Raw genomic sequence first — 27,324 nt, 5'->3', positions numbered from 1 at the left:
CCCACCCAGCCCACGCCACCAGCTCCCGCGCCCTCCTCCGCCCCCGTCGGCGCCGGATGAGGCAGGTCTCGCTGCTGTCCGCTGTCCAGCGTCCATGGCTTCCGCTCCGCCACACCGCCCCCGTCGCCACTGCTCCCGCGCTGAACACCTGCTCAATGCTGTGCAAGCCGGATCGTCGGGCCCTCACTTCGGCATTCGACTCGACCTGGGTTTCAGCTTCAGCCCATTGCCCTCCATTCTCCCCTCCAGGAGCCGTATCCCATTTGCCGGCCTCTGTCCGAGCTCTACACGCCTGAGACCACCGCGTCAGCCAGTTGTCCAGACCGGGTCGTTTACCATACTCCGCCGAGTTTAATCACCTCTCAAACACACTACTTGTCGGCTGGGAAGCGCGGTAGAAAGCGACTGGAAGCCGCGCTGTCTGTGAGGAAAGGCCTCGCCGCCATGGCAAGCAGTCGCCCTAGCGTGCTCTAGCTGCCATCCGACCTCCCCCAAACTTTAACCACCCTTTAAGCGCCGGGGGGCTCTCCGGATACGGCTACGCTGCAGAGACATGCTTCAATTACTCGCCATGATAGCTGCGGCAGTGCACTTCCACGTCTTCCTGCACTGCCCATCGCCCGGCTTTCCTTATCCGTTCATCCACTGCCTGGGACGACCTTCTGCTTGCCACCGGCCAAGACGTCCTAGATTCATGGCCGCGGCATGTCGGTGAGGTCAAGGGGTCATTTTCCTGACTCGAGTCCATTTCCCGACTCTGTCCAGCGCCCTGACCTTTTAATGAAGCATCAAAGCAGCCTCGAACCCAAGCTCCATGTGGGTCGCCTTTATTGGTTCCGCTCTGGCACTCTGCGCGTTATATCTACTGCAAGCCCTAGTGCCGCACAGCAGAGTAGCAAACTGCCTCGCGCAGCATCCCATTGGTGCTGTGCATTGCACGGCCGGAGCCTCTCCTGGCCTGCCCCTGCACGACAAGCTCCTTGTCCGGCCATTGGATTGACTTCTCCGCACTGTTCTTCCGTATGCTACTCTTCCTCTTCTGCTCCTTGCATGCACTCCTACCGTCCATTCGCCAATTGACTGCATGATTGCACATTACTCACCACTATCACCGTCTAGTCTTCGATTTCACCAGTCTTGTTAATATATACATATATGTATATGTATTCTCCAAAGCCTGGCTGCACAGAAGATAAAAAGAAGAAAGACCGGAACAAGCAGGCACATTCGCTCCGCTTTTGGCAAAACGACAACTTTGGCTCCTCGATCCTTCGCATACGGTCCATTTCGATCCTGCTCGTACTTAACGTTCAGACTACACAGCATCTTTGCTGTAACTACCAGGAAGACATGGTGCATGCAGCCGGGCCCAGTTCCCCGCTAATCTAAGTTGATGTCTGATGCCAGGAGGCCTGCATCCGTCGTGCGAGCCCCTAACCAAATTCAGTGTCTTACATATGCTAGCGACGCTCCTGGCGCAACGCCGTCGACCTTTTCGCCCCGCAGATTGGGGACGTTGGGCCGGCCAGCTGGGAGAGACGGTCCGCGTGGACTCGTCGGTGATACTGTTGAATTGGGACACTCACATAGCTTCCGACTGATTGATGGGGTACGGATGGCCGGGCTACCCCACGAAAACGGATCAGAGCCCTAACTCTATTGCTTCACGAGTCTGGAGAGGGTGCAGACGTGCACGACCCTTGCTCTCCTACCATGCAGAGTCTTCCTCAGACATGATGGCTGGAAAAATACGAGGCGGAGGCCCCGGGGACGCCTATTAATCGGATTGAGGATAGCAGGATTTTGCTCAGGTCGTGTTCTGGTGTCCCAGCCGGCGCGAGAGAAATGAAGTAACTGTAATTTCTGCCCAAGCCGCCACAGATCCAGAAGCCTGGGTGCATGAGGCCAGTACTCCCAAGCCACTTCTACCAAAATGGTCGCCATGCAGCAGTGCGATGCCCTGACCCTGGCGCCGGCCACAGCCCAGATTACGCACAAGTCAGCACATTGAATGGCTTAGCGACCAGATTGCAAGGCCAAGGTCTACCATACGCGTGGCAACGCTTTCGCCGGAGCCTTTCCGGGAGCCGTGACTGATACAGCGAGGCATTGACATCGACGATTGTTACCAGATGCCGCCTCACTAGGCATCGGAGGCTGTGGCCAAGAGCCATTTTCTCAGCTCATCTGACTGCATTGTGGCACACTTGTAGCGAAACAGAGACGCCAAAAGGCCACCCTTGGATGGAATTTGTCCGCCATTCATACCTCGGGTCTGATCCAACTCATCAAAATGACGAGCCTCAATGTAACACACAAAGGGCAAAACATCACGATCGACCGGGCCAGGCAGCATTTATTGGTGATGCAGGGTGCTGTGGCGGGAGCTAGCCGGCGGTGTTGCACACCTTCCCTGCGCGGTAGGTTAATAAAGCGGATTCAATGCCGTAAGACAGGAGTCGTGGTGGTGTGTGGAGCCTGGAAGCATGCAAACCTGACCCAAAGCGACGCGGAGCCGGCAAGAACCTTGACTGGCTCGGTTGCGACCCTCTATCACATCTACACTTCTGATTGCCAGTCTGATCTGGTCCCAGCAGCCTCGTCAGTCGTCAGCTTTGTCTGATTCTGCTGTTGCTGGCATGCTTGATCCCTGAGGGTATGGTTCAGTCAGCTCATTTGTCGGCGGCCAAAGCAAAGTCGCGATTCGGGTCACCCCAGTCTTCATTTCCTGTGTATTCTCACAGGTGCTGACCATTTGTCATGCGTTCTCGATTCTCTTCCAGGCCATGTGCTCGACATGCTCGGGTGAGATATGCCCACTACCCTCCAATGTCGGCAAGCTTGGCTGAGGAACGTTCGCTTGGCATGGCTGAAATTGCATGGGATGGTGTCACGAATCGATGTGGTGCATTAGTCATTGGGTGGAAAGCTAAGCTCGCTGCAGTGAAGAGACGGTCACTCATGACCGGGCTAAACCGTTTATACCTCTGGCGATACCTTCGGTTGCCGCACAGCGGCACAACCCCGACGAACTCCGGGTGGGTCCGGCAGCGCCGTTCCATGCTTGCCAGGTGAGCAGCCGAACGGAGCAGCCAACCCGACCATTATTGCTCGTCCTCACGTTACACCGTCACCACACGCACACACCATCACCACCCCGCCTCTGCACATTGACGCGTGGTGGCTAGATGACACCCAACATGTGGCGCTTCCTCACCTACTTGCGGCTAAAAGCGACCGTCACGCTCCTCCGCTTTCTCCTGAGGCTGCGACAAGGCACCCCCGCCATCTCGCCCAGCGCCAGCGTGCTGCACATCCCCTCGCGCGACGCGCGACGCACCATCAAGGCGCACGTGTACCGCTCCTCCGCCCACGCCAGCAGCCCGTCCACGCCGACGGCCGTTCTCGTCAACTTCCACGGCTCCGGCTTCGTCCTGCCGCAGCACGGCACCGACGACTTCTTCTGCACGCTGATCGCCGCGAAGACGCCGTACACGGTGCTCGACATCCAATACCGACTCGCGCCCGAGCACCCCTTCCCCGCCGCCGTTCACGATGCCGAGGACGCCGTCAAGTACGTGCTCGCCAACCCGGCCCTCTACGATGCCGCCCGCCTCTCCCTCTCCGGCTTCAGCGCGGGCGCCAACCTCGCCCTCGTCTGCGCCGGCGCCCTGCCCGCGAGCTTCCCTCCGGCCACCTTCAGCGCCTGCCTCGCCTTCTACCCGCCCGCCGACCTGACCATCGAGCCCGCCGCGAAGAAGGCGCCGGATCCCACCGGCCAGCCCATTCCGGCCAGGATCGCGAGCTTCTTCGACGAGTGTTATATCCCGCCCGGCGTGCATCCGAGTGACCCGCGCATCAGCCCCGCCCGTGCGGAGCCGGGCAACTTTGCGGGCACGACTGTCGCGGTGCTGACCGGTGCATACGACGGGCTGGCTCCGGAGGCCGAGGCGCTGGCGGCGAAGATCGAGGAGACCAGGGAGGCGAGGGTGGTCAAGAAGAGGTTTGAGCGGTGCAATCACGCATGGGACAAGCGTGCGGCGCCTGGGAGCGTGCAGGAGAAGGCCAGGGACGAGGCATACGCGATTGCGGTGGATGTGCTGATGGGGCGGTAAACGGACGCGATTCAGAACAGGTGGTTGGGTGCGGACTCGAGGATATAATGGGGTTCTCCTTCTTCATCGACCTTTCTTGGGATCATCTCCACACAATCCGATGGTCGTGGGTTCATCTTGAGGGTTGTAGTGGAGCGGCTGGGCACGGCGTGCCATCGGGATCTGCGCCGCCGTCGCGAGAGGCCAGGACACCGGATTTACGCATTTCGACAAGATCTGAGAGGATGCGGAGAAGGCGCGGACGGAAGCTGCAATCGCCGGAACGTTATGCAGCGGATCGTCGCCAATGGGATATCACCCCATCCAGATAATCATCTTATGAATCCTGGGATCCGCCGGGCCCGTCAAACGCGCATGTTCGAGCCATTGATCAGGTGAGAACGCCTCTGCGGACGCTGCCCAGCATGTCAATGACGACACGACACGGGCTCTCAAACCGTGGCGATCCTCCTTTTTCTTCTGCTGACAGCTTCAGCGCGGCTGCCGCGCTTGTCTGGCCTCGCAGTTGGGCACCATCGGTTATCGCTTTTACAGGGTCCATGTACCCGGTTCTGGCGCAAACGCGCAACTGCCGGTAATCGGAACCGGGAGGACTCCTGTGGCTGGCCTTCTGGTCTCGGGTCTTTCGACTCTGATTCAGAGACTGCTCCAGATCCTCCCACCTCAATCACCCGTCTCGTTCCCGCGCTTGGCACTTGTGGTAAGTACCCGAAGATCGCGATCCTCCATGCTACATAAGGCACCCACGCGGCACATCACAGCGTTTCCACTCCTCTTGCGCTATCTTCGGACCGTTAGCCGACATAAAAAGAGACCGGTAGGTAGGCCCCGCTCTCGTCGGCGCTTCTCACTCCCCCTATTAAGCCGCCTTGCTATTTCCTCTGCGGCTTCCCGCCAGTCTTTTGATTTTGTTTTCGCTGCCCGAAAATCAATAAACCGTTGGCTCCGCTCCCTTCTCTCCCTCCCTCCCTCCCTCCCTCCTTCCGTCCTTCCGTCCGCCCTTCCATCTCTCCTTCCCTCCTACCTCCTTCCCTTCTCTTCGTCGATCCGCAAACCCTGCCGAGTCATCTCCGGGTCCAGCCACCATCCAGCCCCCGATCAGAAAGGCCGATTAAAAAGGCCGACGACCCGCCGAAAGCCACCATTGACTCGAAAAAAAAATTATTCTTCTTCTCCACCACCACCCACGGCACAACCTATTCACGATGCCGCAACAGGACAAAAAGAAATGACCACACCAGGGGTCGAACCTGGAATCTCTTGATTCGTAGTCAAGCGCCTTGCCATTGGGCCATGCGGCCAGTCATACACCTTTGCGACCTTAGAACCAGGATCCTGAGGCATCTTTGGTGATGTTGTGTAAGAGTCGTTTGGAGATTGCGTATATGAAGACAATCAAAAAATGCTCTGCTTTAGCAGCTGTCCCTAAGATGATAAATGCTCATGCTCAAGCTGTTTTGGTAGGTGTTTGCTAGGAAGAAAGTTGCGCCCATCCATATGGGATAGACGCAACCAGTCGTAAGGAGAAGGCCTTGAAACGTGGCAGTGATGCTTTGCCTCCCCCTTCTTGATTATCATGGGGATATTCGCGGGCAGGAATTGAAAGGTAAGGCGACGAAGAAGATGTACTCTGCGTTCTACGTTGTATGCAATCCTTGCGCAGTTCTACCCTGATGCTTTATATTTTTGCGATCTTGGTCCTGATTGACGGAGGAGGCGTTGATGCATCCCCGCTCTGCGCCGATGTGACCAGTGAGGCCATTGTTTGATGAATTGTACACTGCTGTTGATTCGAGTGGTCATCGGTTTGTGAAATTTTTGTTCAATAGTCTCAACCTAGAAATGGAACTCGATCATTCAAGGGCCTATGACTCCGCCGATATGCAACTGAGATATCGGGAGGATATTTAGAGTGACGGTATTGATGGCAAACGAGTGGCATGCTTTGTCTTTCACACCTCCGACCGCTTCACAATAAGGTGCGACATGATAAGGTCTTCCCACATCGGTCTTGCAGAACATTGCACCGTATTTGAGTAGTTCAATGCCACGACTAGATTAACTGGGCACGTTCGCCTCAGAGAATCTATACTTTAGGCTCATACATTATAGAAAGATTGAAGCTGCAACAGTCCACCGCGGCCTCAAGGCGTCTTGCCACGCACTCACCGCAAGCACACACTGTCCGAGAAAATGCAGCGGCGGCCACAACGCCAGGACACGAGAACCCCGTCTTCAAACACCATAGCCATGCCAAACAAACAGACAACTCCACCCCCTCCCACCACCAGTCACCAAAAAGACAATCCCATCCCTTCACCACGCCCCTCCCCCACCGTTTGCCCAATCAGCAGCTCTGGCTCACTTGGCAGAGCGCCAGGTCCGCATCCCCCCACACCCGCACAATCGCCGAAACTCCCATCACCAACACTCACCCAACCATCCTGAAGCCCACTTCAGCCACCACAAACAGCCCGCCTGCATCACATCACAACCTACCTACGCACGGGGGGCAAGTATCTCGGAGGTACCGTGTTCGATCCACACAGAAGCCGCAAGCCCCCGTCCGCATAGGTACATACCTACGTGTCTTATCAACCGGAAGCTTGGTGCAAAGCATTACCTTTTTCGGGCGGCGGGACGTTGGGTTGATAAGGGATTTTCTTCTTCTTTTCCGGGGTGGTGGTGGTGGCTCGTGCGTTTGGTTTGCGCGCGTTTCCGCGCCTGTCCGGCGCTAAAAGGGGGGACGGAAGACGGCGGACGGGTGGAAGGGGGAGGGGGATGGGGAGAGAAGCGCTAACGGCGTTGGGAAGGCGGACGGGCGAGCGTGGGGACGGGCGTGTGTCGTGTAGTGTGTCGTGGACTGTCGTGGTTGGGGCGCTTTGCCTTGTGCTTTTCCTTTTTCTTTTTCCCCTATTTTTTTTTCGGTTCGAGAAGAGGGTGGATGGGCGGGAAGCGGTGCTGCGCGGTGGCTGGCTGGTCGAGGACTTGGGGGAGGTGGTCGAAGTTGGGGGCGGGGGGTGCTGAGTCCAGGTTTCGAGGTACGTGGGGTCCCTTGATGGTCATTCGTAGGGCATGGCGGGATGGCATCGTGGGCGGCTATCTGCTGTGGCGGTGCAGGCTGCTGCGGCGTTGGTTGGTACGCGTGCGGCGCGGGTGACCAGGAACGTGGTCCTATCACGGCTACAGACAGGCCGACAGCCGGGAGTATGAAGGCTTGGACTCTGGAAGGCTGCCAATCTTCGGCCTTGCATTCTCTGAACACTACCTGATCCAGATACACCCGGAAACATCTCCGAGCATGTGGAATGCAAGGTACAGCAGGTTCCTCCAATCTGCTGAGGAAAATGCAGCCTTGTTTGGAGGCTGAGCAAACAAGCTTAGGCGCGCGGCTCGGTCTCATTGTCTGCTAGTGGTCATGTCGCATTAGGCAAGCCAGCTTTGGGCTCACTGCAAAACAAACATGAACAGAACGAGTTTACAGAGAGATATCAGGAATGAGCAAAGCCGACACGCAGTTGAGAGCCACGCATGGGCTCATTGCGCTTATCAGATTACTGTCTCCACTATTCTTTAGGCTTCTATCGTGATGGTTAATGCGTGCAGAAGACGATGCGGCAAGGCAGACTGCATGATGCGGCACAGAGCGGCCAAGACATGGCCTGCAAGCAAACGCCGCTGCAAAGCCACAATCCCAAGGCAACGAGCTGAGGGATGCACGTATAAAGACGCCTAAGTAGACTTTTCGTCGGTGCAAGGCGGTACCCGCAAGGACTCTCACTGATTGCCAGCTCTGCAGAGCCTTCCCGTTCCGTCAGTTGTGACCACCACCCGCGCAGATTCCGCACAACTCGAAATAATTTTTCTAGGGTCCTCCGTTCTCCACCACCATTTCCCTTCTTCTTCTTCTCCTCCCACTCTTCGTGGGCCATACCTTCCTCCTCAACTCCACTTTCGCAATGGCGCGTACCACGTCCGCCCTGGCGGACCCCTCCATGCTGTCCAAGATTGACAGACTGTACGTCAACCTCATTTCCATACTCATCAAACACGCCTGACCACGTGAACAATTCATCCAGGTTCGCGTGCAATGTCGGTCACCACATCGCCCTCCCACAGATAGTTGTCGTTGGCGACCAGTCCTCCGGCAAGTCTTCCGTCCTTGAGGGCCTCACAAGGCTTCCATTCCCCCGCGATAGCGGCCTCTGCACGCGTTTCGCTACGCAGATTTCCTTCCGTCGCTCGCCGACGCCGTCTGTCTCGGTGTCAGTTCTTCCAGGCAAGGATGCGAGCGAGGACCACATCAATGCTGTACGCGCCTGGAAGAAGACCAATCTCCCGGTTATCGACCAGCCGGCATTCGCTGCCATCATGCGCGAGGTTCAAGATGTCATGGGAATCGATAGGACAAAGACGTTCTCCTCGGATGTCTTGAGCATCGAGGTCGCCGGCCCGGACCAGGAGCACCTCACTGTCATTGATGTGCCCGGCATCTTCCAGCGCGTCACCAAGGATGTCACCACCAAGGAAGACAAAGAGTTCGTCAAGGACATGGTGCTTGCCTATATGAAGAATCCCCGCTCCGTCATGCTCACTGTCGTCCCTGCAAACGTCGACGTTGCCACCCAGCTCATCCTCGAGATGGCCGAAGAGGTCGATCCAGATGGCCAGAGGACTTTGGGCGTCTTGACCAAGCCTGACCTAGTCGACAAGGGTGCTGAAAGGACGGTGGCCGACATGGTCGAGGGCCGCTCTCACCAGCTGAAGCTCGGATGGTGCATTGTCAAGAACCCAGGACAGCAAGATATCCTGAACCCTGCTTTCGATCGCTACACCGAGGAAACAACCTTCTTCAAGACTGTTGCACCTTGGAGTAGCCTCCCTATGGATCGTCTCGGCGTTGGGGCGCTGAGAGAGCGTCTGCAGGCCATTCTCGCTGCTCATATCCGCCGCGAGTTCCCCAAGGCCAGTGCTATCTAAGGGGGGAATATGTCGCAGCTCTGCTAACTTTTCTTTCCATTTGCAGGTCAAGCTTGAGCTCAACGGAAAGCTGAAGGCGGTCAAGAAGGCACTTGAACAGATAGGCCCGGCGCGTGAGACACCCGCAGACCAGTCCAGCTATCTCATAGACATCGCGACGCGCTTCCAGGACCTCGCAACTCAGGCTCTCGAGGCGAAGTATGTTGATGACTACTTCGCTTGCGAGAAACTTAGGATTGCTACGATAGTTGTGGCACGCAACGAAACCCTCTCGGGAGATTTTGACCGCTTCGGTCATACTTTCCAGTTTGACGCTGGTGGCGAGGAAGATGACAATGATGATTCTCAGGAAAACCCCCACTCTTCGGATACCGACAAAGTAGATGGCGAAGAAGTCAAGGTCGACGGCGGTTGCTCCAGGAGGGTTGAATCCGACGGACACGACAACGGCCTATCTGATCTACTTCACGAGAACACTGAGCTAGCCATTCCGAAGCAGTCTGACATTTTGAGATGGCTCATGGACACGTTCATGAAGAGTCGTGGTTTCGAGCTGGGCAACTTTGATCCGTCGCTTCTTGCTACGACGATGAAGGCTCAGACACAGAAGTGGGACTGCCTGGCCATGGGATACATTTCCGACGTTGCTTGCCTGACTGATGCTTTCATCAACAACCTACTCCGCCATGTCTGTCCGGATGACGACACATACCACCGTCTGAGTGTGAGGCTGGCAGACCGTCTGCTTGGTCGTTACAACAAGGCATTTCAACAGGTACAGTTCATCCTGGACGTGGAACGCAAGGGTACGCCAGTCACCCTGAACCACTACTTCAACGACAACCTGGAGAAATGGTAAGTTCAGCTAGTGTTTCGGCGATGCCGCGAATTCATAACTTTTGCTGACGGTCTTCAGTCGGCAGAAGCGCATGCGCGAGATGGCCGCGGCCAAGTCCACGAAAGATGACTATGGCAACGCTGTCGTGCGCGTGGACGATCTTGTCCAGACCCATTCCATGAGCAACAAGGAGCATACTGTCCAAGACCTCCACGACATTCTCAAGTCGTACTACAAAGTCGCTCGCAAGCGTGTCGTTGACAACCTTGTCATGCAGGGAGCCATGTACCGTCTCATCAGCGGCCCCAAAACTCCGCTGAAGCTGTTCTCGCCCGCGTTTGTCAGTCAGATGTCACCCGAACAGCTCGAGGAGGTTGCTGGCGAGGAGCCCTCGGTCAAGAGTAGGCGTGCGCAGCTCCTCAAGGAGCAGGAGGACTTGGAGAAGGGTCGCAGGATTCTCGTCTGAAGAACTTGTGCGAGAAACTGCTTAGGCCAGACTTTGATAACCGCTGAGCTCCTTTGAGAATTTTAGACGGTTACCAGGAAAGAGCTAAAGTGTGCTTGGCGGTCAGAGATACCACGGTTCCTCTATGGATCAAATAGATTTCTTTCTGCTTTATCCTGTCTTGCTTGCGACGAATCTCTCTACTTATATGGTTAGCTTCATCCACATGAACCCATGAGCACTGGCAGTTGAGGATCACGATAAATTGAAAGTTTGTCAATGTACTAAGTAGCGTCTGATGTTCAGTTGAGCTTCGCCGCATCACATAAGCTCTGATTTGATACAGCTTTGAAATCATACCTCATGCTTGAACGCAAGGTGTGCTAGTAAAGTCTTCGAGCCACAACTAAGCTTTCCATCGAAGAAGCCAAAATCCAAATAAAGAAGTTTATCCTCCAGTTTTATGCCATTCCACCAACATCACGTTCTTCCACCTCACCGCATTGACAGCATACTGCGCATTGCGTCTCCACCCCCGCATCTCCGGCGCCCAGAGCACAATGCATCCAGCTCGCGCGTACAACACTACCAACAAGCGCACAAAGTCCGCCACTTGGCCGCCTACATGGGCATCGTGGCGCGCCTTCGGCTGTACAGCGCCATACGGCGGGCGATACGATAATGGAGCGGGCGAAACCGCGGGCCAGATAAAGTAGAAAATGTTCGTGTCTGAATAGGAGTAGAGTATCATAGCAGAAGGATCAAAGTGAGGCGTTTGTGAAGGAGGCTTTGAGCTCGCTGCGGCCGACTTTTCGGCGACATGCATGGCCGACAACATGCTGGTAGTGATCCAGGTGGCCATGGGCTTAGGTAGATGATACTCAAAAAGTCATTTAGTAAGTCTTGTTGCATCGAAGGTACCATGAAGAGATGCGCAAAGGAGTTGCCTCTGGTTCATTGGTACTGGTCGAGATCGGGGTTGTTTCTTGTGTCTGGACAACGCCCAAGGCTGCAAAGCACCTTGGTCAATCACACCCTCGACCGGAGATCTCGGCCCCGTGCATCCTCGAAGAAGTAGCTGGAGTTTCATTCTTATTTTTGCCACGTAATCTAATCAACAATTCACCTCTATTTTCCGACTATCAGAATCCAGTAGCGCACCGCACTTCTCGAACCGATCACACACACACCCATCCCCAATAATTCCCACAATACAACCCAGCATAAGGCCGTTGATGGAAAGCGGGGTTCATGTGGAGAGGAGGGGAGAGGGGGGAAGGAGAAGGAGGAAGAACGATGATGACGCAGTGGGAGATGTGGGTACGAGTCGGGGAAGGCGGCGGCGGCGGCGGCAGCGACGGGGGGCGCGAGCAAGGAGGTGCGTGCGGGCGGGCGTATGCGAAACGACCCACGCGGACGTGATCTCGGCGCATGAGGCCAGGTACCTCCATTTCTCTTGCCCCATGTCGGAGCCGCTGCTGCCGTAAGTGACCGGGCTGTGAGTGAGACGAGGCCGCGGCGCTTGCGTCGCAGGAAGCCGGGGGACTGCATCATTTATGTTTACTCTCCTCCCGCAGGGGCGTCTGAGATGGCAAGACGGGTAATGTGAAGACGAACCGACGCATTCACACGATCATGTCCAAGGTCGCGCTGAGAATGATGACCGAGATGGAGGCAGGAACCACGTGGCAGGTGCGGCGGGCTGCAATGAACACGGTTGATCCAGGATACATGGATGCAGCACTTGAATACGAGGATGCGTACGACAGGGCCAGGCCGAATTGAATGGGGGGATGGAGTAGAACGGGTGGTGTGGTCTACTGCCATGGGTAAGAGGGAAAGTGAGACCATTTTGGGGCGGTTCCTGAAACATAACAGTGCTGTGAATGTCGGTGTTGCAGTAAGTTGAGGATGAAAGTAATGGCAAAAGAAGAACTCACGCGTTTGTGATGCTGCTGTCTCCATGCATGAATGCCTGACATTGATGGCTGGGACACTGATGAGGCTGCTTCTTCCTTCTGTGCCACCACTGTCCCTGCTCTCGCTTTTAGTCAACGAGCAAATTCACAGTGAAAAACGAGACGGGAATAAGACACGCTGATTACCCCATTCTCGTGTTCCGCACGATTGTATTCTGGAGTGTAGCAGCTGACCTATTTCTGTTAGGTCCAGATCGCTTCTATATCGTCTCCAAGTCGTATGGCGACATGCAAGGGAGACATTGGAAAATAGCCAATCAGTCGATTCGTGGCTTACCTGAACGGGGATCCAGCTGTCATTCAAAGGTGCAGGAGCAATGACGTGAAGTTCGGATAGGGTCAAAAGACGGCTGGCTGCAGTATCCTGGGCGTTTTTTTCGTGCGACGCTCGTAGACAGCGGATGCGGCGGCAGAGGGCGAAGCGGAACTTACCCGCAAGTGCCTGGTCCAGGTTCACGCGGAGGCATTTCGACCGCGTCGTACAGACAAGCGACCAGACGAATGACGGGCGACGACGACAAGCGGCAGGTGGAAGTGCTCCAACTGAGATGTGAGGTGCAAGGATGGAGGTAGACGGGGATCTGCGGGCACGCCGCATGCTGATAACGCAAGGGTGGCACAGAGGCAGTGCCCCGCGCGGGGCCGAGTGCGTATGGCAAAATGGGGGCGCCAAAGCAGCGCGCGCGGAGAACGGACAAGCGTCCGCGTGTGGAACGGTGAGTAGGGAAGGGTAAGGCGCGTTTGCGTGACTGTGCGACAAGAGGGCGCAGCTGAGGGCGCTTAGCGGCGGCAGCAGCCCTTTGAATATCCGACATGCAATCCACGAAGCGAGGCAACTGGCCGCTAAGCTGCGAACACGACTCGGGATTCTGCATCCTCGCCTTCGTGGTCTTCATGTGGGATGAGCTCGAATGGGAACCGGCTGCTGGAGTACATGGCGATGAGCTGGCGTGCTACCTGACTTCCAAGAATCCTTCACGGGATTTCTGGTATCAGCGGCTTTTGCCAGTACGTCAGGTGAATCTGAATCATCTGCTGGGCATTGTGGTAATTCCATCAGCAACCCAAGTTACCACAGCAGACGTTTGTAGCGCCCATGATGAGACCAAGGCATAGCTAGTTGCCACCGAAAGTCGTGTAACTCAGATCGGCAAAGCCGTTGCAGGGGCGTTCGTGATTGAAGTAGATGCAAACAACCATGAGCCATGCCAGGATCCGCACGGCAGAATTCCAACGCCATGTCCAGACTTCGCTTGTGGGAATGGCGACGCGGCCTTGTCGGCGGCAAGGAGGCCCATCGGAACGTGATCGATGCTCTGTGTTCTCAAACTGGAAAAGGGACCGGCCCGAGCCATCGACGAGCCGCAGATGGTAGAGGAAGGCCGCCGTGGTTTGCATGCCACATGCCGCTGCCCAGACGTGGGGTGGAAATAAGCCGACGCAACCCAACTTGCATGCTGCAGGAGGCTCAGTGAGACAGCGACTACCGCGAAGATCCCGGCCAGTATCGAGTTGCAAGATAGCGACGGCCCACATTCGGTTCGGAGGCAATGGAGGGTGGCAATGAAGACAAAGAGGTGAAAGTGTAAGGCCAGTTTGGTCGTGGTTCGGCGACGAACGCATATGGCGCACTTAAGGTCTTAAAAGTCATGAGAGGCGCCGTCAATATTAATGCCCGAGAAGTTCAATAGGGCGCTCGACGCATTGTTCCTGGGAACCTCGTGTGGCGCTGTCCGTGCGCGGTGTTCGCATCCAATGTGATCGTCGTGGTGGTACCGCATAACGTGGCTGGGATGTGCTGGCAATGCCTATTCGTCAGAGGGCGATTCCGCATCGCTGATGGCGCGATAGACACATGCAGGCAGGGCTGCAACGCACTCGATTAGCGAGAGCCCCTGTAGCTATAGCATTGTGGGCTGAGCAAGTGATCTTGAAGCAGACGCTGGATGCTTCCTTTGGGATCGTGCACTCGTGAACCTTTGCAGCACCTTGGCACCGAAGGCAACATGATGTCGGCATCATGCAGTCTTCCGTCACGGATGTTTGTGTCGCTGCGCACAGGAATTGTCATGCTGTGGGGATTCGGTCCATGTCAGGGCAGCCGAAGACGTGACTAGTTGGATTGGATAAATGGGAGCGTCTTACCTTCAGTTGGAGCCACTTCTTGGGCATCAAAATTTCTCAAACCGTCTTCACAGCTCACATTCACCAACATGGCAGTCATGAGTCCCGAGTTGCGCGCCGCTTCGTGGCTGCGGCTTGTCGTTCACCCCAGCACCGAGAGCCTTGGGGCGGTTGACACGCCCTATTCTCCTCAATCAGCGGCAGGCCAGGTCCAATATGACGATTTGCTCACTCCTCTCGCGGCCCTCCTTCAATGTCGCCTCGACGTCTTGAACGTCACAGAAAAGCTGGAGAAAGCAGATAGCTGGGCTGTGTTGAACAGCTCGCAGACGCACTTCTCGCAGTTACGGGCAAGATTCCGGACGTCGATGAAAAGCATGAGCGGGGGAGTCCTGTCTGGCAGTTTGAAAGTCAAAGTGGGAGACATCCCGTTTGGAAAGGTGCAGTGGGAAAATGCTTGTATGTGAGCAGGAGTACACGATGACGGGGTCTGAAGTTTGCTAAAGCTTCCAGATGCTGACTCGGACGGAGACCGGACCGCGACAGACGAATCCGAGGACGAGTCAATCGGGGAGCAAAGCGATGAAGCGGACGACGACGACTATGAGTCCGATGTGGATGGCGATGAGAGTGCGCACAAAGCTGGAGAAGTGAGGTAGGCCTTGGGATTGTCGGCAATGTCCAACTTGCAGATTTGGCTGATGGAGCACCAGCGGACCCAGACTGCAGCGGAATCGTCAGATGCACGTCTTGCACAACATGGTGACACTCTGCCGACTTGCCAGAATGATCGCCGGTGTAGAACAACGCAGCGCCGAGCTTCTGGCCAAGGGCCTGGAAGGCGCGACGTGTGCAGGAGACACGAGGGCGAGGGTTCTGGCTCAGCTGAAACATGCGGGAGACGAAGCGCGAGCGAGTTGGGCGCGGGAAATGCAGAGGGAAGTCGAGGTCGCGGAGCGATATCGAGTTGCGACGATCCAAGTACTGCAAGATGAGCTGCGGCGATGACTCGTTCGTCTGACGCCATGAATCGCCAGCTCCTTACTAGGCAATGCGCATCTGAAAAAGATACAGAAGAAGCTGCTGATGCTGAAAGTGAGTGATGTGAAGAGACACGCGCGCCCCACGGAAAAGCCCCCTGCTTAGTGGGCGTGGCGGTCAATCGTTCAGCCGAGGCGCTCAAGTAGACTGGCGAGCTGCTCACCTCTCTCTCTCTCTCCTCTCACACCCCTCACAGTACATCTGTTTCCCCTCCCTCCATCGGCACTCGGAAGCTGGACGGCTTGAAACGTCACCTTATGCACTCCCCCTCTGAGCTCCATGATGGCATTCCTCGATCATCAGGTCGCGAGTGAGGCAGAGTCATTAATTGGGCACCTGAACTGCTGCCGCAACGGGCGCATCCTTCATCTGGCGCAGAGGTGTTTTCTCTCTTGTTTCCGCGTTTGGTAAGCGCAGGCAAGTGACTGCATACTTCATTGTAGCTCTCCTTAGATAGATTTCCGTCTCGCTCGCATATCGTCTTCCATCTACATTTGTGGCAACAAGAGACTTCAACATCTTTCCAGAAAGAGCAAGGCATATGCCAGTAAGTGATGCTGGCAAGCTGCCGGGTTTGGTGGATGATCCCTGAGCGCGTTGCGAACTCCCATCCTGCCGCCTTCCGAGCTGATTGCAGTGATGTGCTTCATCATCACCTGGTAAACGGGTGATGTGGAAGTTGGGTGTTTACATGACGCGCAGGCGCTGTCGGAGCATCGCACTATACGTGCTGTGAGCTGGGCAATGGGTATCGACTTCTGAAGCCAACCCTTCACCTGCTAATGCCCTCTTCAACCCGAGGAATCAGAGCGCGCCGACAAGACAGCGGCGGCGCAATATGTGACCGACCTTTAGTCAGAGGGTTGATGCCAAATTGGGAGGCTGTGTGGTTGCCTCGCTGCCCGCTCTCACTTGGCCTGCGCCCGCTCACACTTACCCTTAACACCTTTCCACTTCTCCTCTCCATCCTTCTGCCACCTTCTTCTTCACCGTCGCACTGCGTGACCGACCCTTAGCCGGCGGGTTGATGCCAAAACGGGAGGCTGCGTGGTTGCCTCGCCACCCGCTCTCACTACGCCCGCTCACACTTAAATCTCAACACTTTTCCACTTCTTCGCACTTCCTCTCCATCCTACTACTATCTTCTTCTTCACCGTCGCACTTCCTCTTCATCCTACTGCCACCTTCTTCTTCACGGAGGCTGCGTGGTTGCCTCGCCGCCCGCTCTCACTTGGCCGGCGCCCGCTCACACTTAACTCTCAACACCTTTCCACTTCTTCGCGCTTCCTCTCCATCCTACTACCAACTTCTTCTTCGCGGAGGCTGCGTGGTTGCCTCACCGCCCGCTCTCACGTGGCCTGCGCCCGCTTATAGTTGGCCTGCGCCCGCTCACACTTACCCTCAACACCTTCCACTTCTTTGCGCTTCCTCTCCATCCCACTGCCACCGTCTTCTTCACCGTCGCACTGCCTGCATCTGGCGCAATGAGCTCCGCAGCGCACCTGCTAGAGGCGCAATTCAATCATATCGTCCTGCCCGCTCAGCTCCCAAGCATACGCGACGAGGACCTCACTCACATCCAGACCGCCATCACAGACCGTCTGATTGGCGCCTGCCGCCTCCTTCGGGAGTCGACGACGGTGAACGACTACTTCGACTGGGACAATCTCACCCGCGCACTCAACGCCGTCAAGACCCTCAACTTCAACAGCAAGATCGACAAGCAGCCTCTGATCCAAGAGCTGCGCGAGCTCAAGCCCGATGCTTTCCTAATCCTACACATTGGAGAGCAGAACGCTGGCCTCCTCATTCGCCGCATCTACAGGTGAGTCTGCTCTTGCGAGCGCAACTGTCCTGTCTCACCAAACTGACAACCTCGACCCACAGCAATCATGGCCACGAAGTCGTTTTCGAAGCCTTTGAAGCCTCGCCCCGCTCCGAAGATGTGCTAGCCACTCAGGCTGCTTTAGAGTGGGACTTCCCAGGCAGCGCTGTCGCCGTGCCGCACTCGACATTTGCCAACCACGACTTCCAAGACAGCCTCGCCGGCTTTTTGGCCCAATGTAGCGTCGAGTCCATCAACAGCTTTGCTGCGCGTGCATACAAAGCCCGTTCTTCTACCGTCGAGATCCGCGACACGACCGACCCTGCGATGATATCGTCGCTGCTCATGACTGTGCTCGAAGCGCACGGTCGCCGCTTCGCCACACCCCTACTGCGCAAACGTGTGCGTGATGACGTCTGCTGGGGGCGTGGAGCAGAGGTCCCTTGGCGCCGACTACCATTCTGGCTAGTATTGCGCGTTGGCCTCGCAAGATACTTGGCCATCAAGCACGGTGGCGAGGTCGGCAGACTGCGCTACAAATTCCTCATGTGCGCTGCACTCGCGCAGCTACTCCAAGACGCCCTGTGCTACCTCGACCTGCAAAACATCACCACTTTGAGGGCTAAGCTAGCCCGCCGGCTTGCAAAGCTGGAGATGGCCAAAGTCCGCGCTTCTCCAGAAACCCGCATCCACTACGACCTTGCCTTCGCTTCCCTGAATTCGACGTTCCAGACGGCATTGCAGGAAGCAAACCAACATGTCGTCGACGCATGGGAAGACTTGAAACGCGGCATCAAGAGACCCATCAAACCCCTCCCACGCTATGCGAATGCAGACAACCTGACGCTCGCCCTACCGAGGTCTCGCCCCACCTTGCACCACATTTTGAGGAACCCTGAACTTATGGATCAGAGGCCCATGGGCCCGTACAAATTCAACATGAACGCTGCCAATCAGAACATGAGGCCATTGGCAAAGCGCTGCATGTCCTTGAGTCGCTTCGAACTGGAAGTCGAACAGGCTTCTGCCATCGATCAGTCGTTACCTCTTGGCAAAATATGCATCGAAGCGTGTGGGAACATCAACGATTACTTTGATATGGTCTCTTCCACGTACGATGGTAACCCAGAGCAGATGAGCATCATGATCCTGACGATAATGCAACTGTGGGTCACCTTGGACCGGGCCGCCACAGACATGTACGGCTTGCTCCTAGCCTTTTCCCCGGGAATGTCGCCCGACGCCCTTGACGTCCTTCAGCTTCCACGATTCTCCGACATGAAGAGATTGCAGGATATCCAGTCCTGGCTTCGCTTCAGACAGGAGAAAAGCAAATTCACCAACAGAACCATGTTTGATTACCCAGACTCCGGCTGTTTCTCAGACCGCTTCTACAACGAGTCGGATACTCTAGGTCTTCACGAGCTTCGTGAGCGAATCGAACATGCCTCCGAAGAAGCTCGCGCTGCAAAAGAACAAGAGTTCATCACTCTTAGTCAAGAGTATGAGAAGCTGCAGCAGCGCATCGCCGAAACGTCGTGTGCCTTCTTTGACGATGGCTTTCTCAGAGAACACGATGATCGGGGCTGCGCAAAATGCTTTCTGCAAAGGCGAGCGAGGAAGATGTTCATAGGAGCGCACGAGCACTTTCTTCCCGAAGACTCTGTACAAGCCAATGCTGTCGTCTTTGAGCTGGGCTGCGGCCCTGTCTTGGCAGCTTACCGCGATGCCACTTGGAGAATCCTTGGGACTCTGGCTCGTTCGCACTTGACACAGCGCCCTGAACCTCGTTTGCTGATCCAGAAGTATGGACCCTTGGAGCAATTCGTAGGCCCGTACGCACCTGGAATCACGTTGGCATCCAAGACAAAGTCCTTTCTCGGTACTCATTACCGCAACGTCTATTTCCCAGCAACTCTGGACATCGTCTGTTTGCGCAACCCGCTGCGATTTGAGTACTTCGACAGCGCGACCATGTCCTGGCCTGGTTCGGAGCAAGGGACGCCGGCCTTCGCACATCATTGTCAGGTGAAGATTCCCTCCGAATCTCCTTTCTCTTCGCTTCTGTCACAGCTCCCGTTTGCACCGGATGGAAAAGGCCCTCAATCAAACGAAATCATCGCCAGCCAAACCCGCTGCCCACGAGGTCTCAGCTCGCATGAGTACATGGCCTTCCAGAGCCTGTTCTCCGGGAAGCACTGTAGATGGCCTGTCATACTTCTTGAGCTCGCGTCATCAAACATGAATTTCGGCGCAGAAGGGGCTTCCTTGGCTGTTTCCCAGCTCTCGTCGCAAGCCGGCCCGGCTCATGGAAATGATCCCCTTCGAACCATTCACCAGGTCTTTCGTGACGCTTCGTTTTGCGAAAGGCTACTCGATCAAATCCGAACCCGCGTCGAGATGACGTCCACGAATTGGAGGGAGACGAATAGCATGGGGATGCTCATTACTCTGCTCCTACGCTTGATTGCCTTGGGCTGCCAGGAATCCGCCCGTGATGCATTGGTTTTGCTTGATCAAGTCCGGCATGTTACTCATTCCTGGATTTGCCAGCTACGCTCAGAAATCCAAAAGGCGACTGACGCTGAAAGCTCTCGCCGATGCTCGCGGTATGCCATTTGGGCGGCTCTTCTCTGTCGGCGGACTTTCTCACCATATTGCGAGGATAGCCACCACGAGACCCTTTCATCTGCGGTCCTCCAATTCTTCGTTGAATCCTCCATTACTCTACAGGACAACATGATCAGCGACCCAGAAACATTGCCAACGGTGTTGCAGCATGCTCTCATGCGGGACCTCAAGATGAGCCACCGACTGAAATCCTTAGTCCGTCGATCAATCGAGGAAAACCCCGAAGGCTTGATCACTGCGATTGACAACATCTGGCAGTCTGTGCCGGGATCAACCTTGAGGACTTGTTCGGACGTAGAGTTTCTCGACGGTTTTGACGAGTGGACAGCCCAGCTCACATTCGTAGGCGGAGAACAGAGCAGACGACAGACGGTCCATTACGACATTCTCGAAGGGCATCTTCTGATTGATAATCAACCTTTGGGAAGGCTCCCTACCGAGCATCGCAATTCGCTGGTCTTACGTGAACTGTTCGGCCAACAGAATTTGCTGATCTACCCGTCTGAGCTCTATGGAATGGAGTACAAATTGGCATTTCCTGAGAACGGCCACCAAATCCATATCGGATTTCGCAACGAGAAGTTGATCATACGCGCTAGGAAGTGGGATCGTGAGCTTGGAGAGAGGATCCTCGAACACATTCCCCGGAGTACTTTCTTCCACAAAACAGAGTACGACCTGCCGGCAGCCCTGGTAGACAACTGTGTTCATTGGTTGGACCTGACCAATGGCTTGCTCGACATCCGTCCAGTCTCTGACAAATGGAGACGGAGGCCGGGCGACTGGTGCATCAATATGAAGACCCACATTGCTTCTCGCCGAGGCAGCCGGTTGGTCGATCCACACAGTCAACTATTTCGCCAAGTTGCAGCCATGTTCGAATACTTTGAACACCCACAGGCGCTGACCGTCTACCAGCCAAGATCCAGCCCGCTGTCCGTCGAACTGAGGCGCCTGGAACTCGCCTTCTTCGTGAACAGAAGGCGTTGCCTTCAATGCCGTGAGCTCAGAGCGGAGATCGATCCAGATCAGGATGCTGGCACCTGGTACGGACTCAACAGCAAGCTGGTTCTTCGTGATCCAGTCAACGTCCAGAACCGTAGCGTTATTGTACCCTTGGGGCCGCTCTCGTACCATCGCAACAAGTTCCACGTGGCAGTCAAGGTTCTGCCGAACGGAAAGTATGCCAAGTACGCAATCAACACGGTTCTCGGTCGACTCGATTGCCCTGCAGAGCCGTGGCTGCTGTACTTCAGAGCTCAGTTGCATGCATTCACGTCTGCAATCCTGCCGGATCCTCTTACTGGCCGAACTGGTACCGAGGAAGCTTTGCACCTGCTACGTTCCGGAAGCTGTCAGCCATGGACACCCTTGCAGCAGGGACCGCTATCATGTCTTCTCTCGATAGCTAGCATTCCGCCAAACAGGGAGTACTACCCTGAAGGTCTGCAGAAAATGCAGACGGTTCACTGGAATGTTGATCTACCGATCACGATCCAACGAGACGAATTCCTTCCGCTGGTGGAAACCATTTACCGGAGATCCTGTGAACTGCGCAAATTCATTGATGCAACTGCTGAGGACCCTCCATTCCGAGAGATCGACCCGCACTTGCTTCGACGTAGCATCAACCACAGGCAGCTACATGAACGCACCAGTGATGGCGGAGTAGAACAACTCAGCTCGTCGGATAACACTTATGTAGCCCGGGACAGACTTCATCACACGAACCGACGCCAAAACGTGTTCGATGCCGTCAAGCTCCTGACAAGGTGGTCTCCCCGGCTTCCGACAACTGCGAGACTTGGCTCTATCCTGCAACAGTGGCCGGTCATCCAGGGGCATGGCCAGACATTTGACCGAATCCTTTTGAGTGATCAGTTAGATCTTCAATTTGGGCACCACTGGGGTTCTTTGGTCGACTTCTGTCGCAGGGCATCACATGATCAAGTGTACAGTCTCAGCTTCATGCTCGGTACGCTGTCTTTCAAGCACAATGCGAACATGGAAGTAGTTCGCACCCTTGTTGCTTTCGCGATATCGGAACGGTTGAAAAGGTTGGAGCCTCCCAAATGGCTCTCCTACTCTCAGTTTCACAAAGGCGACATCCCTACTGTAGCTTACCTCGTGGGGCTCATTCGACCTTTTGCCTCAGCTTACACTGATATTCATCGCTCCGAAAGCGATGCCAGGTATTCAGGGAAAATTCGGAGGAAGCTGCAGCTGGAGAGGGAAGCCCACGAGGACAAGGTAGAGAAGCAGTGCGAAGCCTTCGCCAATATTCTCTTCGAGCAGTGGCCTTGTGCCGAACCGACTCTTGCTGAGCTGTCACTGGAATCCTTTCCCTTACTGAGAGCTGCTCAGGCTTTCGAGATCATCAAGCCGGAGTGGCTGCGGCTTTTTCAGAATTTTGAGTTGTATCACTACGTCAAGCAGGTGCAGGAGATCCTCGATCACAACAAGGCCCATGTCTCCACGCAGATGGAATTCCCTTCCGAAGACGCGCAAGTCTTTTCCCTTGGCCATCGTGGCGATGAAATCCCTTCGCTTTCCAAAGACCTGCTGCGCAAGTCTGTTCGCCCCACACCAAAGAGGAAACTGGATGAGCTCACTTCCTCGCCGCGAATTGCGGAGAGCAGCTTTGAGTCACCACAGTCTTTCCGTGCAGGCAACGAGGATATCCACAGAGCCCTCGAGCACCCGCAACAAGCAGAAAAATCTTCTAGAACAGTCCAGGAAGTAGCAGATCTCGAGCAGATCGTTGAAGCTCTGTCAAAGTCAGCATCTACAGTAAGGCAGCAATACGCGCGCGACCTGAAGCAAAGCATCGACTCGCTAAAGTCATTGAGCATCGACACTTTGCAGCCGAATGATGCGACCCTTCAGATCCACCTTGTTGCAGCTACTTTACAAGCTCGCCAGCAAATGCAAGATCGACTCGATTCAGTCTTGTGTAGCCTGGAGCGGGATGATCCACGAGCAAAGTGGCTGAAAGCAGGCGGCCTGTGGCCTTGTGCCACCACGGTAACGCTCCTAGAGCAGATTCGCTCCATCTCGTCCACAGCCTTCGGCCCAGGCATGAAGGAGAGCCTTGTGGAGTTCGCAATCTCCATTACGCATCTCCAACGGGCCTTGCGTTTGCAGGATGCTTCCTTGAAGGACAAGAAGGAAAGGTTGGAGGAAGAGCAAGCTCATTCGGGGCATACAAATTGGCAACCACTTAGAAACACCGATTGGCTACTGCTCGAAATCGATTCCAACATCCTCATTCGGCCAGGACAGGTTGATGTCGCGCTTGCAACCATTTCGCCAGGTTCCGGAGCCAATTCTGTTCTTCAGATGAACATGGGGCAAGGGAAGACGTCGTGTATTATACCCATGGTTGCTGCAGCGCTTGCAGATACAAAAAAGCTTGTGCGCATCATCGTCCCGAACGCGCTACTTCTACAGACAGCCCAGTTGCTACATGGAAGGCTCGGGGGGCTCTTGGGCCGCCAGATCCGGCATGTTCCCTATTCGCGCAAGACTCAAACCGTTCCGGAGGTTACGGCAGCATTCTGGCAAATTCATAAGGAGGTGATGAGGGACGCTGGAATTATGATCGCTCTTCCGGAACATACAATGTCGTTCATGCTCAGCGGCTTACAGCGCCTGTCAGACAACCGCATTCCTGAAGCGGCTCCTATGGTCAAAGTCCAGGCATGGATGCGCAAGGTCTGCCGCGATGTACTTGACGAGTCAGACTTCACCCTTGCAGTTCGTACCCAGCTCATCTACCCATCTGGGCAACAAACCTCCGTTGATGGACATCCTCACCGATGGGAGACAGCAGAAGCTCTGCTTAAGCTGGTGGAGACTCACATCTGGAACTTGCATCGCGATTTCCCTCGTAGCATTGAGGTCATCACGAGATCAGCGGGGGGATTCCCTCTTTTCTTCCTTCTGAGAAAAGACGTGGAGCAGGCATTGATTACCCACATAGTGGACGATGTCGTCGGCGGTAAGACGCCAATCTTGCCGTGCCAAGATTGTCCTGCAACGGATAGGCAAGTCATCCGGAGATACCTCACGGATTCCTCTGTCGATCAAGCAACCTTGGACCGAGTCAAGAAAATGTTCACAGACACGCCCATCGCCCGGCAAAACCTCCACCACATGAGAGGTCTTTTGGTTCACAGGCTTCTTCTGCTCACACTCAAAAAGCGCTGGTCGGTGGAGTATGGTCTCCATCCTACTCGGGATCCAATTGCTGTCCCATACCATGCGAAAGGTGTTCCCTCGGACCAGGCCGAATGGGGTCATCCCGACGTCGCCATCTTGTTCACCTGCCTTTCCTTTTACTACCAAGGCCTTTCGCTCTCTCAGATGCAACAGTGTCTGGAGAGCGTGGTAAAATCAGATGATCCATCAGCCGAATATGATGGCTGGATGCACAGCGGGCCCAACATCCCCGGTTCACTGAGGGAATGGAATGTCATCAACGTAGACGACGAGACCCAACTGCATGAGCTTTGGCAGCATCTGCGGTACAGTATCGTCGTGGCAAACTACTGCCTCAACCATTTTGTTTTCCCTACCCACGCGAAGCAGTTTAAGATCAAACTGCAGTCCTCTGGGTGGGACATCCCGCTGATGACTTCGCCGGACGGGATGCCCTCACGTCACAAACCATTGACAACGGGATTCAGTGGAACGAATGACAACCGAACAATGCTACCGTTGACGATAAGGCAGCAAGACCTTCCTGGTCTCTCTCACACCAACGCCGAAGTCATTACGTACTTGCTGCAGCGACGCAATCGACGTTACATCCTTGCTGCCGATGAACGTGGCAGGCGCATCCCTGAGATGACGTTTCTGCAGAACCTTCGCACGCTCGGAATCTGCATCCTGATTGACGCTGGGGCTCAGATTTTGGAAATGGACAATTTCACTCTCGCGAAGAGCTGGCTGCGTATCGATACCAAGGCGAAAGCGGCTCTTTTCTTCAAAGAAAACCGGCCGTTCATTCTCTACCGCAACGGCACTTTGGTCCCACTGCTTGCAAGCCCGTTTGCTGAGGATTTGAGCGAGTGTCTCATTTACCTTGACGAAGCGCATACCCGTGGTACGGATTTGAAGATGCCGATAGATGCCGTAGGCGCACTCACTCTAGGTCTTGGCCAGACCAAGGATCATACTGTACAAGGTTCGTCGGATCCTCGCTAGATTCTCCTTTGCGAATGTTACTGACCACCGTAATCTAGCTGCGATGAGGCTCCGACAGCTGGCTACCACGCAGTCGGTGGTGTTCTTCGCCACTCCTGAAGTCCATCAAAACATCCTGGATCAACGGCACGCAGACCAACAGGGAAAGCCAGTCGATTCCTACGACGTCGTTTGTTGGCTTCTGGAGCAGACCTGCGCCGGTCTCGAGCAACTTCAGCCGCTGTACTACTCTCAAGGCGTTGACTTCTGTCGCAGATCCCAGGCGCAAATCGACAATCCGGACATCCTCACTAATATGGCGCAGCGCCAAAACTACCTGAAAGAGCTCCGTCAGGTGGAGCATCAAACGCTAGAGCAGATGTATAAGCCCAAGACGAAGGCCAAGGCCTCCAACCCTTCGTGGTCATTCTCTCCGCAGCTCGCAAGCCTGATGAAAGAGCTCGACATCAGACGCAAAGGATTCCAGGATGACGGAAACGCCGTCCATGCGTCAGCTCTTCAAGAAGTCGAGCAAGAAAGAGAGGTTGCAAACGAGGTGGAGAGCGTCCGTGAAGTCCAGAAGCCGGTGATCTTCTCACCCATCAAATTCTCCAGCCTTCACAAGGACATTGCCAGCTTCGCAAAGTCCGGCAGACTTGTAAGCGGTTCTTTCGGCTACGAACATATGTTCATGTGCCTTCGCGGCACGGCTCTCGGATGCAAGCATCGCATCAACAGCAAGATCATCACATCCAGACTATTCGTGTCGAGGGAATTCGCCAAGACGGTGGAACTCCGTCGCCAGAACGACAACTTCCTCCGCCAAGTCAGCTGGGTGCTCTGGAGCACGGAAACCGACACGGCCATGGTCGTCGTCCCCGAAGAAGTGGAGCTGCTCATCCCGCTCCTCCGCGAATCCAAGAAGCCCGTCACCCACCTCCTCAGCTACGCGCCGCCCGTCACCCGCAAGATGACCCACTTCAACGACCTCACCTACTACTCGATCCCGCCCATGCCGCGCGACTGGACGGCCCCCGCATGGCTGCGCACCGAGCTGGGCCTCTTCGCCGGCCGGCTGTACTTCGAGTACGACGAATACGCGGGCATGATGAAGTACCTCGGCCTCAGTCAAGACGACGACGACGACAACGACGACGACGAGCCCGCAGGACCTGTCGACGAGCCGACGCAACCAGCCGGTCGCGGCGACGACGGTAAGGAATCCGATGGCGTCGTCAGGACGAAGGCCGCTCATGCCGCCGTTCCCTTCACGGCCAAACCTCTTACCTTCATCCGCGAGTGGCTCGCCGCCCGCCGCAAGGGCCAGGACTTTGCGCACACGCCCATGGGCTTCGTTTGCCAGGGCAAGCCGCTGGCTGCTGATCATCCGTTCTTTGCCAAGGCTGTTGATGGGCCGGTGCTACCGGCGGCCCTGGGCCAGGTGAGGGGTGGCAATGGGAGTGTGGGTGCTGCTGCCGAGGACGATGAGGATGATGACTTTGACGATGCGGAGGAAGATTTGTGGTTTGATGCCGACGAGGATGGGATCTTGGAGGAAGGTGAGGGTGGGGAGATGGATGTGGATGAGGGTGAGAAGGGGGTGCATGGGGATGTGGACATGGCTGAGTAGTATGCGATTGGTGTCCAAACGGTTGCTGAGGAGGGTTTTACGGTGCGAAGATGTGGGTTGCATTTGGCTTGTTGCTTTTGCTTTTTTTTTTCCCATAGAGTTGAGATGTTCTTTGGTGGTCATAGTGGAGGACTACGGGACGGATGAACTCGAGGATATGGTCTGGCAATCACAAAGAGAAAAGCATAGACGGGGAGAAGAAAAGGGCATATCTGAAGGAAAAAAAAAAAGGGTAGATGGAAAGAGCAGCTGTAGCTCCGATATAGTAAAATTAGAAAAGAAAATTCAAAGAAAAGCATGAGGTATGTTTGTTCGCGCTGACGCTGTATGCTTGGAGCGACATCCTTGGCACAGCTGGCTCTCAGGCGTCTACATCGCACTACCGTAACCACGTGGACACGCGCCGGGAGGGCCGGATGATCGTCACGCACTGTTCGAAGCCAAAACCAACGCTTGCAAACTTCCTCGCGCGGTATTCAAGGCGTCCAGCAACCTGCGACAATCGCCTCCTCGCTTACCTTATCACTGC

General features: G+C 55.5%; 4 protein-coding genes across 4 annotated transcripts; all 4 read left to right on the top strand.

The window, feature by feature from the left end:
* Window positions 1-3,200: 3,200 nt before the first annotated feature.
* On the top strand, window positions 3,201-4,115 carry BKCO1_5000079 (esterase lipase; the record flags this gene model as incomplete). The annotated part of the gene is made up of 1 exon (XM_020276675.1): window positions 3,201-4,115. The coding sequence occupies one exon, from the start codon at window positions 3,201-3,203 to the stop codon at window positions 4,113-4,115; it is 915 nt and encodes a 304-aa protein (XP_020127516.1).
* A 3,959-nt stretch (window positions 4,116-8,074) lies between these two features.
* BKCO1_5000078 (dynamin family protein) lies at window positions 8,075-10,399 on the top strand (the record flags this gene model as incomplete). The annotated part of the gene is made up of 4 exons (XM_020276674.1): window positions 8,075-8,133; window positions 8,195-9,080; window positions 9,142-9,950; window positions 10,012-10,399. The coding sequence occupies 4 exons, from the start codon at window positions 8,075-8,077 to the stop codon at window positions 10,397-10,399; spliced, it is 2,142 nt and encodes a 713-aa protein (XP_020127517.1).
* A 4,171-nt stretch (window positions 10,400-14,570) lies between these two features.
* Window positions 14,571-15,489, top strand: BKCO1_5000077 (uncharacterized protein; the record flags this gene model as incomplete). Its single annotated transcript, XM_020276673.1, has 3 exons — window positions 14,571-14,940; window positions 14,995-15,136; window positions 15,195-15,489. The coding sequence occupies 3 exons, from the start codon at window positions 14,571-14,573 to the stop codon at window positions 15,487-15,489; spliced, it is 807 nt and encodes a 268-aa protein (XP_020127512.1).
* A 1,517-nt stretch (window positions 15,490-17,006) lies between these two features.
* On the top strand, window positions 17,007-26,795 carry BKCO1_5000076 (p-loop containing nucleoside triphosphate hydrolase; the record flags this gene model as incomplete). The annotated part of the gene is made up of 3 exons (XM_020276672.1): window positions 17,007-17,347; window positions 17,410-25,166; window positions 25,225-26,795. 3 exons carry the CDS (start codon window positions 17,007-17,009, stop codon window positions 26,793-26,795), a joined length of 9,669 nt encoding a protein of 3,222 aa, XP_020127513.1.
* Between the last annotated feature and the right edge of the window lie 529 nt (window positions 26,796-27,324).

This window comes from Diplodia corticola (genome assembly GCF_001883845.1).
Source record: "Diplodia corticola strain CBS 112549 chromosome Unknown scaffold50, whole genome shotgun sequence".
NCBI lineage: Eukaryota > Fungi > Ascomycota > Dothideomycetes > Botryosphaeriales > Botryosphaeriaceae > Diplodia > Diplodia corticola.
Note: the sequence above shows the minus strand (reverse complement) of the source record. Positions and strands in the feature narration are given on the sequence as shown.